Below are 21,930 nucleotides of genomic sequence, written 5' to 3'. Positions count from 1 at the left end.
AGTAAAATTATTTTAATTCACGCAAATATAAAACAAAAATTTTAAAAATATTTTTTTTAATATTTCAGGTATCCAAATCTCCGAACTCAATAATTCTAAGAGTGATAACTTGATTTCACTAAATTTTCTCATACATCATCAAAATAAATCGAAAAACAATCATAATCATTCATTTAGACCGTCAACGTTTTTAAACTCGCCTTTATTATAGTGTGATTCGAATTTGAGATATTTAATTATTACTAAAGGATCTAAAATATCTCTCGATGAAATTAAGAAAGCTCTTGTTTTGAGACAGAATTGAATTGGCTATTGCGGAGTAGATATTATTATAATAAATGTAAAATACCTTTTCAATAGAACTACGTCAAAAACCCATCATATGGTGGGACAGGACGAGTCGATTCACCAACTTGACAGATTGAAAAATTTTCAATACAACTCAACTTAAGATGGATTGCAAATTAGGAGGGCCAATCCATAGGGTTCTCAAAAAAAAAAATAAAAATATTTTTTTAATATTTTAGATATCTAAGTCTGAATAATTTTAAAAATAATGACTTATCTTAAACTCAAATTTCTCATTTTTTTTATTTTTAATTTTTTTAAAAATAAATTTTCTTAATGTGCAAGTCAACTTGCACGGGTTGCACTCCGAGTAGATTATAAATTTAAGTGGATTGAATCTGAATTCATTTTTAAAATAAATTAATAAAATTTTAATTTTAATTTAAATTGTTTAACGGGATCATGGACGACGGACCTAACTCAAATTCACTGCTGAAAAGCCCACTTTCGAAGATCGTTAGTCACACGTATAGAGATAGATCGATAGATATGTGGAACTGGGGAGACGATTTCTCCGTCGACGATCTCCTTAACCTCGGATTTGTAGAGAATGCGGCGGCGGTAGAGGAAGGGGGTGAGGACTGAGAGGTCGAAGTGGTGGAGCAAGAGGAAGGGGAAATCAGAACTGCCGTCGGTGGCTCTTCATGGGTTGACTCTTCCGGTGAGTCCCAAGCTCTGTGTTCGGCAGTCCGATGAAAGGGAAAAAAAAGTTTGAATTTTTGACTGGATTTTACTCTATTCTCTTCGTTTTTGGGCGTCGCTTTATAACCATCGACGGATTGAAGACATGGCGGAGCTCTAACCGGCGACGGCGCGCAGAAAGGTATCTCCTTTTTTGAGACCTATGGTCTGTAATCTGCATTCCGTCCACTGGAGCTCTGGTCTCGACCACCCAGCACCGCCGACAGCCAAATCTCCAGCTCCCTCCTTTGCGACAGCCTGCCGCCCGCAAAGAGACAGAAGCCGAAGAAACGAGGCAGGAAGCCAAAACAACCGACTTCCGAGGCCACGGAGTTGCAGGAAGACCGGAGCTGCGCCCCTGTAAAGCCCAGGAAGACCGGAGCTGCGCCCCTGTAAAGCCCAAAGACGCCGCATTGGAGGGGCGGCCCCCTCAGCGCCGAGACTCTCTGCAACTTGAAGATTCTCTCTGCAAAAGATTCCTTTGTCCACCTTAATGAATTTATCTTATAATAATCTCTGTAAAAGATGAAATTCGCCACCTATATGACTCCACTTGGCCCGGATTGGTATTGCTTGACTTCATCAGGATTCGAACACTTTATCCATTTCAATAAATCTTATTCGTAACCAACTCAGCTATACTCCGAGAGCTATCTCGTAATAATCAATTCAACTATATCATCATTTGTGAAGAGGTAAATCGAGAAATTGCAGTTGGTCAACACAAAGGTAGACAGTCAACATTTTTAAACCCTTGTCTCTTATACAATTCTGCTGCGTCGTAATCAACTTAGTTATATCTCAAGGACATCTAGTTCATAATTCATATTAAGTTGATTTAAATTGAGGATCTTTCAATCCATTAAAATGACTGATCGGCCCGATCCGTTAATTTTGATGGGCCAAGGTACATCCCTTGCTTTTGAGATGGCCGTAAAATAGCCTTCTAAAGTGGATGGCCCCACCTATTTTGCCTCTCTTGGACGCATTGCTGGGCCAAACTGAGAATTTGACCGTTGGCCAAGCCTTCCCCAAAGGGAGTCGCTCGTGTTCCAATCCAATTTGCAGGGCGGATTTAAGATTTTAAATTTAAAAGAATTAATATATTCAACGACGCATATTAAATAACAAAAATCATTATTATATATTATATATAAATTTTAATAATAATAATAGGAGCTGACGCGATGCTGATTAACAATGACGAACAAATTTGCACGTAGCTTCTATTTGAAACCAGGGCCATATTATTTTAAAATTTTAGTTGTGGACTTTTCGAATATATATAATTATTTTTGAATTTCAACAATAAATGACACAAATGAAAGTAGCGACGGGAAGTTTAGGTGTTTGAGGCATAGTTAAATTGGTTATAATTTATTTTTTCATAAATAATTATAAAATTTGATAGTGTGGAAATGTTGAGTGGAGGATAATCAAAATTAGAACATGATTGATGAATTAATAGATGAGCCACGTGGTTTATGATGCACATAGTTGACAATGATATATATGAAAAAATAATAATAAATCTCAGTCATCTTATTCTGATGTAAAATCTGTGGATCATTGCAAATATGTCATAGTTAGGGATTGAATCATGGATTTCTGAGTCACAATCCGGATATCCTCCATTGCACCATTGCTCCGGGGACGACAATGACATACATACTTCAATGTGAAAGGGATCAAAGAGGAATAGATGATGAAAATAATGATGCAAAACAGGAACACATAGTGATGATGGAGAGAACGAGAAGAGGCATATATATTTCTTTTATAATTGTGATATAGACGGTATTGTACCGATACCGTATCAAAATTTCAATATATCAAAATTTTTAATATGAATAGTAGGAAATTTGTACCGTATTGAAAATCTAATATATCAAAATTTTGATTTACCGAATTTTAGATGGATCAATATATATTTTCTTTCTATCAAAATTTTCAAAAAGAATCAGCCCTATAATAAATGGATATTTTCTTTACCGAGGTATTATATTGCAATAAAGTATAAGAAGACAAAAATACCCTTTAGAGATATAATAATTACAAGTTAACTCGGGCCCCGCTTGGTGTCTTAAGCAGGGCCCAATCTGATTTACAGTCTCCACTAACGGATTAATTGGTACAGAATCCTCCAACCCGTAACCCGTTGAACTAACGGATCTTGTTTATTTAAAATCCGTTGAATTAACGGTTGAAAGGGAGCGATGGTGAGCAAGAGGCAGAAGGAGGCGCGGAAGTCTCAAAACCCTACCTAGGAAACCTTCGAGAACTTCTGCTCCGCCATGGATTCCTCTCCGCCCTCCTTCCTCAAGGCCGTCGAGCTGCGCCTCCTTCGGTGCACCTTCTCCCCACCAACCCGTCTTCCTCCTCCTTCCTCCTCTCCGCCCCAGCCTCACGCCCTCCGTCCGCACGTCGAATCCCTCGTCGATGCCATCGAGCAGGGTCGCTTCGCCGACGCGCTCTCCTCCGACGCCACTCGTCTCGTATTTGGCTTCTCGGAGTCCTGGGAATTCGAGAATTCCCATAACTGCGCCGCCCGGTTTTACGGTGAGGTCGAGCGGGCCGCGGACGCATTCCTCAGTGACGCCGGATCGGCTGCCTGGCTCCAGGTGCTCGACGCTGATTCCGACTCGGATGTGGACGCGGAGGGTAGGTGCGGTTTGCTGATGTGCCTTGGCGTCGCTGCACTTCTCGCTTTTACGCAGCAGAACGTTACCGGGTGAGCAATCTGTGCTGTTGAGTTGAGAGTTCATCTTCAGGTTGTCGGTGCTTATTTTTCGTCTCCTTGTTTTTTAAGGCCTTTTCGAGAATTTTCTCCGTTCCCTCTACGATTTCCTCAGTCGGAGGAGGGGCGTAAGGATGGCGGAGGCGAGTGGGACGCGTGGGCACGTAACCAATTGGCTTCTGTTGGCTCTGATGTGCAGGGAAAATTTTCACTACTGCAGGTATCCTACTTTTATAACTGCATTTCTGATATACTAGCCGAGTTTCTTATTGTGTTCCCTGTGCTCCTTTCATCAATATTTTTTCCTAAGAACTAGTGACTTCATATTATTATTTTCGATGGCTTTTGAGGTGACAACTTAGTTCAATATTCTTTGTATTGTATGCCCTTCCCAGGGATCTAAGTTTAGTGAATCTTCCTAAAATTTGACACCACAATAATCTGAACACCAAAGGCTATGATTTGTTGGTCTTATGTTCCTCTTTCTGTCTGTTACCATCATGTTTTTGACAAATGAATTTCAATAAGTGGGTACTCTGTTTTCTATTTGTGGATATCTTGGACTATTGCATTCATCAAAATGATCCTCCAAGTTATGAGTTTGAGCAGTCCACCTAGTTTGGAAGCCTCAGGATGGTCTAATGCATATAAATACAAGTTGAAGATTTTCTGGTTTCTTCTACATCTTGATTTCTCTTTTTTTTTTTCTAAAACACAGACTCTCCTAAGGCAGGAAGTAATTATCAATCTCATCGAATCCATCATGTTGGTTGCATTCAACCAAATGTTTTATTTGTTGTTGCAAAATTGTTATATTGATTATCATTTCTAGGGTAGCTGATAAGCTGTAACTGTATATTCAAACTATATTCATTCTATATAAAGCTCGCAATTACTTGGGGTCTTACTAATTTTGTATTGTACATGACTTTTTTTTTCAGTATTTTATCTATGCAAGGATCTTGCTCATGAAGATAAAGGAAGTGGTCCTTGAGAGAAGAACATCTTGTATAAATGGCTGCCAAACTTTATATTGGTGGCTAAGTAGGCTTTTGCTTCTTCAGCAAAGGATCTTAGAGGAATCATCTTCTTCTCTATACAATTCGCTGCTATTACTGAAAGCTTGCATATTGGAACACTTTGGAGATTTTGGAAATGTTGCTGGTTACTGGGGTAGTATGTTACTCGAGGGGGAAGCTTTGTCTATTGTATCACTTGCTCACTTAGAAATAGGAATCATTGAACATAAATATGGCCGAGTTGATTCTTCCAGGTAAGCTGTTTGATGGATGCATTACTACATCGGCCTTGAGCAAAAAGTCATTTATACCCTACTACAAGTTACATGCATTGATTGTTCCACTTAATATATGACATCCTTAGATGCAATACAGATTTTTGTATGATTCAAAAATTTTAATTTACGTTGTTATATTCACTAGCAATTACATCTTCCCACAAACTATTAGTGTACTTGCTACATGGCATACAAATTATGTTGCAATTTCCATTTTGTTGCAATATTTAGTAATTTCTTACCTGAAAAGGGTACTTACTGAATTCTTCCATTTTAAGTACAACTGAGTCACCTATTTAGTTATCTAGCATGCTTTGCACACTACTACTTTTTTGTGCATAATTTAATCAACTGAGTCACCTATTTAGGTACAACTGACTCACCTATTTATTGGTTTCTGAATAAATTTAATCAATTTTTTAGAAATAATTTGAAAAGTATTGGAAACATGTTATTGTAACATATGTAACCTGTAGGGCCTGTTTTTGAATTAATTTCTCTTTAGTAGGAGGCTTGAAGTCCTTGCTAATATTTGAAGAGTATCTTCAATGACATGGGTACCGTGGTTCTTGGAACATTTCTGTAAGCTCAATCCTATTTGTTAATTACCATTCTCAATACCTTTGGTTTTTGTATCGGTTGCTCAACATCTCTATTTATCTATCTTGGTTAACATCAACATAGATTGACGCTATATATATGGTAAATGTAGATGTTGTAGCCATCAGCAACCTAGTGGTTGGAATTCATCTCATTCTATATGGGTGATACATGCTTGTTTTCAAGCAATACATGTGGAACAAGTAAGTTCAAATTGTTCCAACCAGTACCAATTTCAGGTTGTCTTGGAGCATTATGTATCACACATGTAGTGTGGACTGTGGAGCAATACGAGACTTAGTTCATTCAATGATTGATTTTTTTTCACAAGGAGTAGTTGGGCAGAGATTTGGATTTTTGAATAATAAAATAGCCTCAAACTCCTTTTGTTTAACATAACATCCATCTTTTATACTTCTTTTTTAATATAGTATAGGTGTATATGTAAGAGAATATATTGTTTAGGTAAATGAGACACGTGAACGAGTAAATGCTAAACTCGAACCTTGACGGAAAATACTAGAAGTGAAAAGCTTTAGGCTTAGTAGAGTAAAGATAGAATATATGAAATTTAAGTTTAATAATATTAGACCTAATAAAATATTATTAAGATAAGAGATGACGAGTTGTTTATGATTGAGAGTTTTAAGTATTTAGGATTATTTTTGTAAAAGGATGAAAGGATTGATATAGAAAACAAGTGGGATGGTTGAAATGGAGGAGAGCGCCAAGTGTTCTTTGTGATCGTAAAATACCTCTAAAACTTAAGGAAAAATTTTACAAAGTGACGGTTAGACCTGTTATGTTATATGGAGCTGAATGTTGGGCTATAATTCGAGCATATGAGCAGAAGATGAGAGTTGCAGAGATGAGAATGTTTAGGTGGATGTGCGAACATATAAGAATGGATAGAATAAGAAATGAAAATATTAGAGGGAAAATTGAGGTTGCACTTATTGAGGAAAAATTTCGGGAGACACGTTTAAGATGATACAAACATGTACTTACACGACCAATAAATGCTCCAATTAGGCGATATGAAACTATGACAAATGTGCACATCAAATGAGGAAGAGAAAGACAAAAAAAGACTTGATTAACAACAATAAAATAAGATAAAATTTATTTAAATATAAATGATGATATAGTAGTTGATAGAGTCCAATGATGCGGAAGGATCCATACAATCGACCCCGCCTAATAGGATAAGACTTGATTGTTATTATTGTATATGTAAGAGAATGGTTTTGTGCTAATGATCTGTAGTTTTTTTATTTCTTGGCATGCTTATCTTCATGCTTTATTGGATTCAGATCTTCTTCCTGAAGCTAGTTCTATATGTACACTTCATTATTTGCGATTAGATGTCTCAGAATGCATTTTTCTGATGACTTATTTAATTGATAAATCGTACAGGTCACATCTGGAACGTGCTGAAGAAGCTTGTGGCTTGCATCTTGTTGTAACTGGTGCTCTTGGTTTCCGGACAATATACCAGGTTCTGTTTGCTCGATAATTTGTGGGATTTTTCCTTGAATTATATCAACCTTTTTTATTCTGAAAAAGAATTGTCTATAATCTAGGTGGATGCAAAGCCTCAGTTGATACTTGCTGCAAACAAACATGAAGAGAACCATGCTCATGCTCTGATTCAGAATCACACTTTAGGTTCTGAAAGTAAAGATTCTGATGACCAAGGATTCAATGATTGTTCTGATATACTAATGACTCCAAAATTAGTAGAAAATGGAACCTATGATAATCCCAATGGGAATATCACTCACATTAACAAGGATATTAATTTGACATCTATCCAGCAAGCTGTTATACTTGCACAATGCTTACATCTCCAGAGGAGAAGTCGGGATGACGAATTATCGGGTAAGTTTTTCACCATAAGCTACAATTGCTCGTTGAATTATTTTATTCTTGTCTTTGTATTTATATATTTTTTAATTTCTGCTGTACCTATTCCTTTACATTGTATTATATCTGTGCTAAAAAATACCAGTGATCGTTGTTTGTTAGAAGATGATATGTTCTTTGTATATGCAAACTCTGAAATTTATTGTTAGTAATTTGAGTGTCATGGATGCAATTTGGAGAACCAGTCATCTCATGGCGTGATCTTTTAGTAAACGTCTTCTGCAGTGATGTAGTTATATGTCAGGCTAACTTACAAAGTATTTTCTCAATGACTAAGCCTATACGAGCACTTATAGTGTAATTTGGCAGGGGTATGAAGTTTGACTCGTTTGAAGCTTGTCGTCTTCTCCGTTTACCCACTCTCCCTGGTGTTTTACATTGGTTAATTTATCTAAGGAAATACTATTTCTTTCTGGATGATATTTTTTTCTTTCAACTGATGAGCAATATCATTGAAAATGATGACAGTTTTTTCCCTTCTAATACCTTTTCTCTTGTTTCCTCTTTTCCCATATTTTATTATGTGCTCTTTGTTCCATATCATTGAGAATATCCGTGAGGGTCAGAGTTAGCCATTACACAAGACATTAAAATTATTGGATAATCTGCATTGTAGTTTAGTAATTAATTTGAACTACATAAAATGTAAGCTCATTTTAATGTCGATGTGGTACATTATGAAATGCTTTGTGTTTTAGTTAGCTATTACTACAATTTTTATAGAATAAAGAGTTTGCTTTTGTTCTGCAAGTCTGTGGTGAGTGTTTAGTTCCACAAATGATGTGGAACCTTGGCATCTCAAAGGGCTTAGCCCTTAAATAACACCAATATGCAGTGTCTCAATGTGTTTAGTGATGACTGCCGGAGGCTTCTTGTACTAACTAACCTGCTGCAATCTAGCACTGATATAATCAATTCAGTGCCGACCAACCTGTTTATCCATCTGCATTACTGTTATTCTCTGCATTTGTGTAGATGCATTATGTTGCAGTTTCACCTACTCACATACTTCACTGAAGTTTGTATCCAATTTTTAGGTCCTTGTGATGTTTTGCAATGACAATAACATTGACATAGGCAATCAAACTGTGTAAAAATAGTTTATGTACACACATTTCTTTTTCTAAGGTGACATTTTTTGAGTTTGTTTTTTTTTTCTTAGTCAGATTAGAATTTGTTCTTTTAGTTTGACATTTTTGCTTTGCTCATTGAATAGGGTGGGAAATGGCTCCATACATTGAAGCCATTCATTCTCAACATCAGTTGTGCTACACTGTAAGTCTACAACCTTTTCACTTCTCTAATCTTTCTTCTATATTTTCTTTTGGATCTGTGCTTTAGTTCAAGATCAATCAATTTTGAAAACTATGCATCATTGGAAGGTGAGTTTATGACCTTGATAGTGAAAATATTATGCTGTGAATTGTTGTCGTATCTTATCCACTTCTAAACTAGCTATTGCACTGAAGTGCATTAATATTTTTCACGCACACAATTTTTTTTAACATCCTAGCTGTTTGTTCATTGTGGTTTGTGAAGTTTGTGAAGTGCTTTGCAAAGTTTATTATGCACTGCACTCTCTCAAGCTGAAGTGTGCTCTCTCAAATTGAAGTGTTGTGTTGGTTGTTGTGTGCTACATTCAATCTGAACTGTTGCTCTTTCTCTTTGTTAAATTTTCTCTCTTATACATCTATTTGTTTATTGATAATTTAAAAAAAATTCTCTCTCTCTCTCTCTATCCTTATTGATAGTGTAGATGTTGGATCCCTGGTCTTTGTTTTCCAAGGCATTCTCCTTTATTCTATTAAGCATGTGTTTCCTTTGACAGAGAGAAAGGATGAGAAGTGAAAAGATATGAGAGAGAAGAGTGAGAGGAGAAGTGAAAAGTTCATCCTTTTTTATTCTTCAGAGGGAAACAAAGGAAAGCATAGAAAAAATGTTTCATTAATGCCATGTTTACTTCGATGGGTGGACAGGAGAAAGGATGGATTGCACAGAAATCACTTTTCACTGTTTATTCATTGTAAAATAATTGCACCAAAATTCGGCTGTGAATTATTTTTCTGCTTTTTTTTTTCATCTGCTTGAAATTGAGCAGAATGAACTTTCCTTCCCTTGTCAATCCATGGCTCGCTCTAGTCTCTCGCAGCGGTGCCACAAGGTCTATCGCTGTTGCTGTGAGCGAACTCATAGAGGCTCGCCTGCGGCCACGAGCCACTACAAACTCGCTGGAGTGCGCCAACTTATTTCTCTCTCTTTTTTCCCTCTCCTTTCCTTCTTTCCCCTTTTCCTTTTCCTTAGGATTTTTTTTCCACCGTGGAATCCTTTCTTTCTTCAATCCACACCTCGAAGTAAACAAAATAGGGGTGGAAGAGGGGGAGGTTGCGAGAAGGTGGAGGTGAATGATTCTGGAAATTATGAAGATGCAGGAGGCAGTTAAACAGGGTATTACCATCATGCTTGAGATGAGACATGTTTGCCATCTAATTTGTCCGGGAGGAAAACTTAACAAAATTAAGTAATAGTCCATTAATTAAATAGTGCACATTACAAAATATAGCATAAATGCAATGTCTGTCAAAAATAAATACTATGTGTGCTAATTATAAGTTGCATTTGCACCTGGAATGTCTTTATTCTCAGGTGTTATTGTCAATTTCATGAAACAAGTGGTCTCAGCAACCAGTTAACTCATTGATAAAGAATCTCTCTTATTTATGGATCTTTACCTCGTATCCACGAGCCATGTTGCCAAATCGCCTTTTGTCACATAAGATGCTTTGTGAATATGTATACAGGTCTCTGTGGTCATAACTCTCAAACTTCATTATTTTTCTCTGGTTATGTGATACCATGCTGAAGAATGAGTCTTTAAGCTAATGAACTTAACAATTTCGAATGATTTGATATCATCTGTGCACAAAATGTCATCCATATACAAAAATAATACTAGTTATCCATGTTTTGTACCATTCCCTTTCCAATTGGCATGTTTTTTCCCTCACAAGTCACTCCATCTAAGATAAGTTCTCTTCAATTCTACTTGTTGAAGTCGGTGAGGGGAGAATGTTGCAGTGGAAGTTACATTTATTCCTTGGCCTATTGATAATCGTTATAACATATGTTAATGGGTTTATATAGTGAACTTATTGGGCAATTTCGTGTTAGTGGATAGTTGTTGTCTAAGGCTATGTAAGACATCTAATGTACTGTATTGAGTGTTGTATGTGATTTTGAGTTAAATCTTTTATTGGTCTTCTCTCTGCATTCCACTTGCCTGGGTTCTGCATTATCTTGTCCTGATTGCCATTACAGAACTCCTTTTTTCATTGCTACTGTAATTGGATGTAAGTACAGACCAGTATTGCTTTTGTGTATTTTCTTCATCCTCTCTTCTTTTGACTGCATAGCCTTTCTTCATTAATACCAATCAGTATCATGTGTAGACATTGATTTTTCTGTATAACAAAGTTTAAACTATAGTTCTATATGAGGTTTCATTGACAACTGAAGTGAGATTGTTTTGCTGTTGATCAGTGTACCTGCGTTGCCTTTTGATGGTTGCAGTGGAAGAAATATATATATGTTCTCATCTGCAGCAATTTTAGGCTAGGGTTCTGTTGTTTTCTTGGAGAACTCCCATAACTACTGCTTCTTGATCACCGAGGTCACACACAGAGCCCTTGTAAATCCTCTACCACACTTTGTCTAGTACTCCAATGAGCTTCCTAATGTGGCTTAACTGGGAAGTCTTGTGATGCTGTTCCACATCTTAACAGTCAGTGGAATGATATCTCTCATCCCTTTTGGGAGATGCAAAATACGACTCCCATATATGCTGTATATTGATTGTTTCTCCTTTTGCCAATACTATCCAGCATGGGCTAGTGTTTTGTATGTTGCTCTCGTATTTGGTTATATTATCAATTCTGTAATTTACTATATGCTAACTGGTGTTTATTAGTCCAGTTAAGGATTTGAACCATAAGGTCCTGTTATGGCAAACTGGTACCTAACCAATAGAAAATTTTGGGTGTGTACTTGTATCATCACTTGACATTGTTAAGCCTGTATTAGACTGTTATGTGAAATTTCAACAGTTGAACTATATTTTTGGACACTTAGATGACAATCTTGTGCCTAGTTGCTCAGTGCTGCATTTTTTGGTTGATTCTGAAGTTAAGTTTGTGACATACAATTACATAACAGGTATATATGGATAACTAAAAATGGATATGCAATGCTTTGTTACCTTACTGTGTATTCTATATATGAGAAAATCTAGCAACAATATCATATTGCTTGTCCAATAGCCATGGCTTGTTACAAAATTTATGCTTTCTTGTTTTATCTTGAGTGTCGTGTAATTTTGAATTCTTTAGTGAGCATAGTTTTTCTGACTTCCTATATTGATTGGAATTCAAATAATTTAATTGCGTTTTTTTTCTAGATCAGTAGCTTCTGTGATATTCTGCGCATTCGTTGGGAGTCTACTCGAAGTCGGACAAAACAGCGGGCTTTGATGATGATGGATAAGTTGGTAAAAGAATATTCATTTATGCTATTACTTTGAGTTACATTCTTTTTTTCCCCCTTAAGATTGACTTGATTTTGTTTCTTGGCGATTTGCTAGTTCATTCATGTTGAAGCCAGTAAATTCTTTGAAGTGGTTATAGTTTTTTCTGTTTTGTGGCCTTAGATGGTTTCCGATTCTAATCCTTATATGCCTTTGTAGATGAGCATGTTCTTATAATTTGCATGAAAGATTGCCTTTTTCCTTTCTGCTTGCTATTTCTTACATGTTTCACCCTTTATTATCTTCATTTTTGTTAGGCACTTATGCTGTGTTTTTACTTTAAGTTTGAACAACTTGGTTTCTGATTAATTGATTATGTTGAAAAGCTTTCCTATTTGCTACAACCATGATCTAGTAGTAGGTTCAACGAGTAGGTTCTCTTCTATTACAGAACCATTTTGTTGGATTTCTTTGCTTATCACACTTTCAAGTTCGTGCAAGATTAAAATGGGCGTTAGATGTCAGTTTCACTTAGGACCTCTTGCTAAATTATAGGTATTTGTCTTTTAATTATTGTCTAGGAAGATTCACATAGGACCTCTTGCTTTCATATCATGTCAAATTTTATGGGGTGACGCCTTACACTTTCACAAGAAACATATGAACACAGGATCTGCTGATTATTTCTCTAATATCACAATATGTTTAAGTCCTATGGTCAAATCCCTTACTATGGAAAAAAAGCTCAAACAAAAAGTGAAAAAGATTTATTTTCTACCTCTAAATGAAAAAGTTTATTGAAGTGTTTCCAGTTCTAAGACAAATAATGAATAAACTTGGATGTCAGTTCTGTGTAATTAGCCACATCTCAGATGTGATTGGACCACTTAATTTAGATTATGCGGGGGTTAGTTTGGTTGGGCGTGCTCAAAATTATTTAACCCTATTGTGATGAGGGATTTCTGTATATCAGAAAAAATCTCATCAACTCATGTGTAGTGATTAGGCTAATCAAGTAAAGTATGCACCACTCACACATGAATGGGAGCATTAAGAATATAAATTTATAAATTGGTTTCACTAATAGCTTGAGCTTCCAGAATGAGTGATTGGCTTAAACTTTGACATTCTGAACTCTGTTGACCATATAATTATTTGTCATATGAACCACATGCAGTATGTGGTGGGTTGCCCTTACACGATTTAAAACCTTGGTTATGACAAAATCAGTAGTATTTCAAAACAACCATGTTCTATCTGTTGTCTACTCTATTGTTATGGGATATCTTTAAATGATGTGAAAATGTGGTTGCTTACATTCGATCTACTGCTATATTCTCATGAAAAGAACACTTGCAAACACATCCAACTGACAGTAAGGCATCAAAGGATGAAATAAGTAAGACGCATACTTAATATTTGAGTTTTAAATCTGAACTATTACCATCCATTGCCACGGCTCGGAACCAATGGTTCGACAGTTTCTGGAATGTCAACCCTTATCCTTAACCATCCAAGACGGTTACAGTTTACAGTTCGAAACTGCCGGTTCACAGTTCGGTTCACGGTTCATGACGGTTATTACGGTTCACGACAGTTCCGATTCGGATTTGGCCTGAGATTAGATCTATATATATATATATATATATCACATATCTTTTTATTAATTTTATATGTTCAATGATAGCTTTTACCATATAAAATTTCATGAGACTCATCAATTAACAGTAGGTCTTCTATTATCGATGTGATTAAACCTGATCACACAATCCACGCACCAATTTTCATACTTATCGTAGGCCTATTTAAGCTAGAAATAAACATTGTTTCTGCTCGGATTCTTTTCATTCTAAGTTGAAAGATCTTTTGTTCATTCTCAGTCCATCATCTTAATTTGCTTTTGTCATCTTATGGACGTGTAAAAGTTAGAGGCTCAATCATAGAAATACTCACCAATATTAATGATGAAAAATGATATGGGAGCATCACCACCCTTCCATGTTGTCACCTCATCCAAATGATCAAAAGAGGAGAAAAAAAAACATTTCTTTCCTATAAATCAAGTTTTCCCACCCTTCTCGTTCCTTGCCCTTATTCTCGGAATTGATGACTGCTATTCTTCGTTTCACTCTCCTTTTCATTTTTTCCAATGGTAAAATAAAAAAAAAACAGTTTAACCGGCGGTTCAAACCGTCTGTTCACAGTTATTTTTAGCCAAACGGACTGGTTCTGATTCCGACCCGTTTAACCGGGTCAAAGGGTTATTGGCTTGTTGACCCAGTATAGGTCGGTCGTGTCCGATTTGGACCCGACCCAGGGTCGAGTCTGTTCTACCATCCAATAGTTGATATTTGATGGTTAAAAAAGAATAGTTTTTTTCTATGGCCGTAACAACTGCAACGAACCATATTGGTGCATGATTTATCCATCTCGTGATTTATCCTTCTTTTATAATCATGTATTGAATTTTGTTTTTATGATTGTCATGAAAATTGGGATCGACTTGGCTTGTTGATATAATGCTGTTTTAGTAGCTCTGAGCTTTTGAATAATGAATATACTGTTATAAAATATTAAAATAACTTGTAGTTTATTGGATTTCATTTAACTTTTACTCTTTTGAACATTTATCAAGTTACTAAATAATACATAGATTATATGTATTACTAATTTTCCACACTGTTTCAATAATTAAATTAATTATGTCAACTTAACCATTCTTAATTATCTTTCTTAATTTACTTTTAAAACTAGTCATATTAGTTCAAGTGTTCAACTAAGTTTACTTGTATTTATTAAATTTCAATTTTACACTTGGATTTCAATGCATACATTATATTCAAATAAAGTAAATTATTAATATAAGCATTGATATGGACTTAAAACTTGTCATTAATTGGATCAATTTATTTCAGTATATTTTCAATTAATTTAATTAAATATAATAGTTGTAATTAAAATATGTTACATGGAACAACAAAGATTACTAATATAGTATTCACCTCAACTACCTTAACTATATTATATATTCTTTGAAATTTTATAAATTATGATTATGAATACAATCAAATATGCATACTATCTAAAGATATGAACTAGTTGTCGAATGCTTGAAATCTCATTTCAAGTTGGGGTTTTGGTCTTCAACTGGAATGAGATTGTGTTGGTGCCATGCCGAATGTATCAACACGTTTTGTTGGAGGCACCAAGGAGAAGGGAAAGAGGTGGAACATGGCACTAAAGGAACCCTCTCACGAGAACATTCAAGCGAAGAGGAGAAGTCTTCTTGTGGCATGGGTGAAACCCTTGTGCGAGGAGAAGTCTTCAAGCTGGCAGAATCCTCGTGTGAGGATGAGGACAAGTCTTCTTGTTGGTGGAACCCCACATGTGGAAGAGAAATTTTCCTATTGGTGGGACCCCTGATGAGGAAGAGGATTTACACAAGGAGGAGAAATCTTCTTGTGGCATTGGTAGAACCCTTGTAAGGGGTAGGATTCATGCAAGGAGAAGAATTGATTTGAGTAGTTGTAGTTGTGCAGTGGTCTCAAGGTTCCACATGTCGATTGGTAGGCATACACCTGTGTTGTCTGGAACTGAGAGCTTTATGTATTTGAGATTATTTTTGCAAAAAAGGATGGAGGGATTGAAAGAGATGTTTAACATAGAATACAAACAAGATGGTTGAAATGGAGGTGAGCGTCAGGTGTTCTATGTGATTGTAAAACACTTCTAAAACTGAAGTTTTACAAAATGGTGGTTAGATCTGCTATGTTATATGAAGCTGAATGTTGGGCTATGACTCGAGCACATGAGCAGAAGATGACAGTTATAGAGATGATGATGTTAAGGTGGATGTGTGGACATGCGAGGATGGATAGGATAAAAAATGAGAACATTAGAGAAAAAGTCGGGGTTGCACCTTTGAGGGAAAATTCTGAGAGACATTTAAGATGGTATAGACATATACTTAGACGATCAATAAATACTCTAGTTCGGTTATATGAAACTATAGCAGATATGTACATCAAAAGAAGAAGAAGAAGAAAAAAGACTTAGTTAGCAATAATAAAATAAAATAAAATTTATTTAAATATAGATGATGATATAGTAGGGGATAGAGCCCAATGACATAGAAGGATCCATATAGCTGACCTCACCTAGTAGGATAAGACTTGGTTGTTATTGTTGTTGTTGATGCTTATTTTTTTCAATTGTTCTAGAATTAATTGAATTAATTCAGTTTGATTGTATATTTAATTCATTAGATGGGAAAGGTTAATCAACATAGTTCTACACAATCTAGTTACTCCATGCGACATTATGTAAACTATATGAATGCTTAGATGCTTCAACACTAACAGCTTAATTTAATCAAAATGATTCCTACAAATATATATTTATTATTATGAGTGTCCAAATTGGAATTTTGGAACAAACATTAGGGAATTTACTTTTTTTCTTTAAAAAAAATAAAAAATAGTATCAATGTACAAAATTATATGCATTATCATATTTGCATTACTTTAATAATTTGAAATTTCCAATTCGTGAATGGTGTATGTATAAATCTAGTATATACATGTGTTTGTGTGTGTGTTGGCCTCTGATGAATGGCATAGTTACTTTTGTCAATTCAATCTGTAATATATCTTTTAACTTTTGTCAAGGATTACTATATACTTATTCAACTTCACATTTAATCTGCATTGCTGGATTACTAGGTTGAAACTATCCATGATGCTTCTTCTCTAGCTCCTGCACAAGCGACTCAGTTATGTTTTGGGGTACTTGTTCCAACTATTCCTGCATTAAGGAAGTAGGTATCTGGTGTACCTGTACCTGTTGGAAGTTGTCAGTGTTAGACACTTAGCAGCTTGTGCTCTATAGTAGATACTACTAGTGATATGACTAACCTATTTTTTGTTATTTGAAAACTTTCAGAGAATATGGTGAGATGATGGTGAGCTGTGGTTTAATCGGAGAGGCACTAAAAGTATTTGAGGATCTTGAATTATGGGATAATCTAATTTATTGCTATCAGTATGTAATTGTTCCATTTATGTGATATTGACTTTATATTTGTGAATGTCATAGTTCTGTTCTTGTCTACATAATATCCACTTCTTTTTTATTTCCAGATTATTAGGGAAAAAGACAGCAGCTGTTGATCTTATCAAGGCACGTCTAGATTACATGCCTAATGATCCAAGACTATGGTAAATTAAATAACTCTTTTATCAGCTAATGGGTTGGTTCAGGATTTTGATAAAAGAGGATCATTAAAATTAATATTAGCTAATAGTTTCATTATTTTCTACTTGCCTATCTGATGTATTGAAGTGAGCTTTACATGATCCTTCGTTTAAATTAGCTTTTGGTAATAAATTATGGCAGCAGGCAAGTAGCTTGTACATTCTTACTGCTTTCTGTTGTTCATGGTAAATCAGGTGTTCACTTGGTGATGTGTTAATCACTGATGCTTATTATCAAAAAGCTTTGGAAGTTTCAAATAATAGATCAGTCCGGGCAAAGGTATATCTCTTGATTATATCTGTGTATTTTTATATAATCTAAGTGTTAAATCTGATGTCAACTTAATTGTCTCTTGACAGAGATCACTTGCACGAAGTGCATACAATAGAGGTGACTATGAGAGATCTAAAACTCTTTGGTATGTGGCAAAGATTGCACTAGTTTCATCTCCAAGACTCACATCTATATGCAACACTTGACTTTCTGTGTTTGCTCTGAGTTCAAATTGACTTGTGTTTGAAATTTACTTCAGGGAATCTGCCTTGGCACAAAATTCATTGTATCCTGATGGTTGGTTTGCACTCGGAGCAGCTGCACTCAAGGTCTTGTTCTCTTTATTAGCTTTTTAAGTGCACATTTACCAAATCTGTTGCATGGAAAATTGGTGTGACAAAATTGCACTTTTCTCTTTGGTTTAAGAAGGGATACATGCATTTTTGATGGACTATCCTGATCCTTGAGGGAAATTTCCTGTCTGAAGTTTCCAGGATTCAGTTTTCCTGTTTAAGTAAATACAGTAAATCTGTCATGTTCATTGTCAAAGCAAATAACTATTTCAAACTTGTTTGTTTTTGCAGGCTCGAGATACTGATAAAGCACTGGATGCATTTACTCGAGCTGTTCAGATAGATCCTGATAATGGAGAGGCTTGGAACAATGTAGCTTGCTTGTATGATCTTGTAACTTTTTCTTTCCATATTCATAATTGATCTTTACTGGCACTTTAGTTTTGAATAACTAGTTAGTCTCCAATATTTTTGGGTTTTTTTTAATGTCTTACTAGTTTAAGAATGACTTTGCCAATAACTCGCTGTTTGTTCCTTTCTTTTTTTTTTGTTCTAAAGTGCTGCACTTTTGTTTTTTTGTATCCCAAACCATAATTTTTTCCCCTACTTCTAGTTCAGAGTGCACTAGCATAAGCCATTTTTAATGGTATTTGATTTCGAGAACTTCTTACAGATAGCCACAGCAGATAAATACTTTTTGTTTTCTCTTTCTGTTCTCCTTTTACACCTTGCTGAGCTTTATAGGCATATGGTCAAGAAGAAAAGTAAAGCTGCATTTATTGCTTTTAAAGAAGCCTTGAAGTTCAAGTAACTATCTTTCCTCTCTCTACTGTTGTTACCTGATCAGTAATCCTTTCAACCACCTAAGATGAACCATTTAACAGGAGAAATAGTTGGCAACTATGGGAGAATTTCAGCTATGTTGCTCTTGATATAGGAAATATTTGCCAGGTGAGTAGGTTTTTTTCAAGCATGTTATTTATGTTTCTTTCACAAATCATGGATTACTCACATTCAAGAAGTTGGCCACTAGGTGGTACCATCATATTTCATTTCCATAATTCCATCCAAAATTCTTTGATGAGATTCATGACAGAGCATGCCTATAATTCACTGCTAGAAAGCAATAATTTAACATGTACTGTGATAATATTAGAGTTTGAGTCATCATGCTCGAGAAAAGATTGTCTCATACCATAGCTCCGAACAGACTAGCAGACAATTACAGATATTTTTTCTCCGTGATGTATTCTGGAGCAACTGAAGAGTCTCCAAAGTGATGCCACAGACATAGTTCAACATTGCACCTTTGTACAAGTTCTTTGAGTCCAGAAATACTTCAATGAAGGATATTAGACTGCTAAAACTGGTTTCACCATTTTACAGAAGTGACATTTTGAAGAGTAATTAGAAGATTATTCTGCTTTATCTTGTTACCCTATTGCATCACCTTTTACATATTTTTCCATAGATACTTCAAGTTGCATTTTGTTGATTAGCTGATTTGCTTGATGTCATTATGCATCAGGAAAGTGTTTTTCATCCAATTTAATTAACCCATGGTGCATGTACAAATGTATGTCAGTAGGATTACAAGAAGTATCTGCTATCTACTTGCATGATTAAATTCCATGTTCTTGTTGCCATTATTAAAGTGCTTTGCAATTAAGATGAAACCTGTGTAATTCTGAAAAAAACTAGCCGCCCAGGATAAGACCTGCTGCCTGGTGAATGATTGTTCTCATTATCAATTTTGCAGGCACTAGAAGCCATTAAGATGGTACTTGATTTGTCAACAAATAAGCGGGTGGACATTGAATTGCTGGATAAGATATTGCGGAAGTTTGAAGATCAAGAAGGCAACTCAAACTCTGATCTCAGTTCAAGTGATGTTCAAGATGTTTCTAATAACCCTGAAGAATTAAATCCTGATTATTCTTTAGCTGAGCTTCCCAAGTCAGAAGCAATCAGTGGTGAGCCACGTGAAATTGAGTTCTTGTTGGATATGCTTGGCAACATACTGCAGCAGGTCTCTATTTTCTCCTATTGCATATTCCCTCAAATTTTTTTGTTCTTTCTGTTGTGACACTTTTCTGATTGCCTAAAAGGTTATAAAGAAAAGAAACTGTTCTCTTTTCCTTTTGGTATGGTATTATTAGTCATTTTCTAGTAAGGATAGCATTTGAAATTGCGCTTGACATTATTATAGTTTATATTTCTTTGTAGATCGTACGAAGTGGTGGCCCACCGGATACATGGGGTCTATATGCAAGGTGGCACAGGCTCAAAGGCAACCTCCTCATGTGTTCTGAAGCCCTTCTGAAACATGTTAGATCTTTCCAGGTATATCCAGTGTGATTTTCTCACAAATTAGCATCCCTGAGTAATGGTTTTTACGAAAGTTGAGAGTTATGAATTAATTAATATGCACTTCTAAACACCACAAGCATATAATTAAGTAAAATCGTGCAAAGTGGTCTACACATCTTTTATGTGATAGAGAAATTTTGCTGTTAAGGTGAGTTTATTGGTTAGCATGTTGAATATGCACACATCTAAAAATTTGTGGCACAGAGGTTTCTTGTTTACTGATTTGCTGAGATAGGTGGTCAGAGCGCTCTTCCTGTAGGATGGTTTCAGTAACAAGTTCCATCCATCCATTTATTTACCTCCTAACCAACCTATAAAAAACTAGTAACAACAAGTGGCAGCATCGTTCTTTTCATGTTGCAGATCATGGACACAAATTTGTTACTTTAGCAATGGAAGTTATTGTGCATTACATGCATTTCACGATTAAATGGGTTGCTTGGTTTTTTTAATCCAATCTTGATTGACTCTATTTCTTACAGGGTTCAGAGCTGTGGCATGATAGGGACAGGTTTAAAAAATTTGCTCATGCTTCCTTGCAATTGTGCAAAGTTTATATGGAGATTGCTTCCTCCAATGGCAATCGCCGAGAACTCTTTGCAGCCGAAATGCATTTACAAAGTGCAATTAACCAGGTATTTTCTTAGAGCCCTAGTTTTATCAGATTAGACTGCAACTTGGAATTATCAGCAAAATGTGGTACTATCTGGCTTCATCTCCGTTCTTCAAAATGATGAACTTGTAACTTATAGCACTACTTGTTTTTGCTAAGGGCTATATAATTTGAACTTCTGGATTTGTTACAGATTCATATTCAAAACTTTTAGACATTTGTGGGAACTTGAATATATCTTTTGAAGTTTTGAGCAATGTTACCAATTCATTTGTGGATTCCCCTGACTGGTACTTTTGCAGGCATCAAATTTCTCGGACACTGATGAGTATAGGGATCTCAAAGCCTGTCTTGCCGAAGTAAAACATCAGATAGATGTTATTTCTGGTTAAGAGCGAAGAGATTGTGTTGTGATGAGAGTATTGTGAACCTGCAAGCTTCTATAATCATCCGCAATGGCTGTCGGAGATATATGCGACCCATAATTCGATGAGCAAGGCGAGGAGTGTCTACTGGACTCTGGCACCACGCTGCTTATCGTAGAACTTTGTCAAGCTTCAGGGAGGTGTTCGGACAGATGCTTCACCAGCTTTTTTTGTATGATTAATAAGTAGTTTTTTTTTTTGTTTCTTTTCAAATTATACTTGTTTAACTTGTATAACCTGTTTATTTAATTTATTGCCGGTATTTGGGAGAACCCCCAAAGGAGGATTGTGTATGTTTTGATGTCGATGTTTTCCCACTCTTTGTTGTGTTTAGTTTCTTGAAGCGCCAAACCGTATCGAAGCTTACACTTTGTTGTGGTGCAGTATTGGGTGAAGAAGCCGCGGTAAGAATCGAATTTGAATGTTGAAATTCGCCGTTTCTGGCAATCGTCTGATGATCGGAGCGACAGCCTCCGCCGTATTCACTCACCAACCTAGTCATTCTACCGCAAGAGTCGTGTGGGTCCCACTATTCTGTCGGTCAGTCGGCTGGCATTTTAAACGGGGTAGCTCAGAAAGGTGTAGGTGAAGCCCGTGG

At 35.9% G+C, this 21,930-nt stretch overlaps 1 protein-coding gene across 1 annotated transcript; it reads left to right on the top strand.

Moving 5' to 3' along the window:
* Positions 1–3,280: 3,280 nt before the first annotated feature.
* On the top strand, positions 3,281–21,423 carry LOC141817207 (uncharacterized). Its single transcript, XM_074704874.1, has 20 exons — positions 3,281–3,760; positions 3,839–3,986; positions 4,708–5,039; positions 7,080–7,161; positions 7,247–7,544; positions 8,806–8,864; positions 12,040–12,129; positions 16,827–16,921; positions 17,047–17,145; positions 17,244–17,321; positions 17,553–17,637; positions 17,718–17,776; positions 17,891–17,960; positions 18,216–18,307; positions 18,669–18,731; positions 18,809–18,875; positions 19,684–19,953; positions 20,151–20,267; positions 20,777–20,929; positions 21,210–21,423. Exons 1-20 carry the CDS (start codon positions 3,324–3,326, stop codon positions 21,297–21,299), a joined length of 2,784 nt encoding a protein of 927 aa, XP_074560975.1. The 5' UTR covers positions 3,281–3,323; the 3' UTR covers positions 21,300–21,423.
* Positions 21,424–21,930: the final 507 nt, after the last annotated feature.

Source organism: Curcuma longa, unplaced genomic scaffold, assembly GCF_044706935.1.
Source record: "Curcuma longa cultivar G26 ecotype Majalengka, Jawa Barat unplaced genomic scaffold, ITB_CL_G26_1.1 contig_19663, whole genome shotgun sequence".
Lineage (NCBI taxonomy): Eukaryota > Viridiplantae > Streptophyta > Magnoliopsida > Zingiberales > Zingiberaceae > Curcuma > Curcuma longa.
Note: the sequence above shows the minus strand (reverse complement) of the source record. Positions and strands in the feature narration are given on the sequence as shown.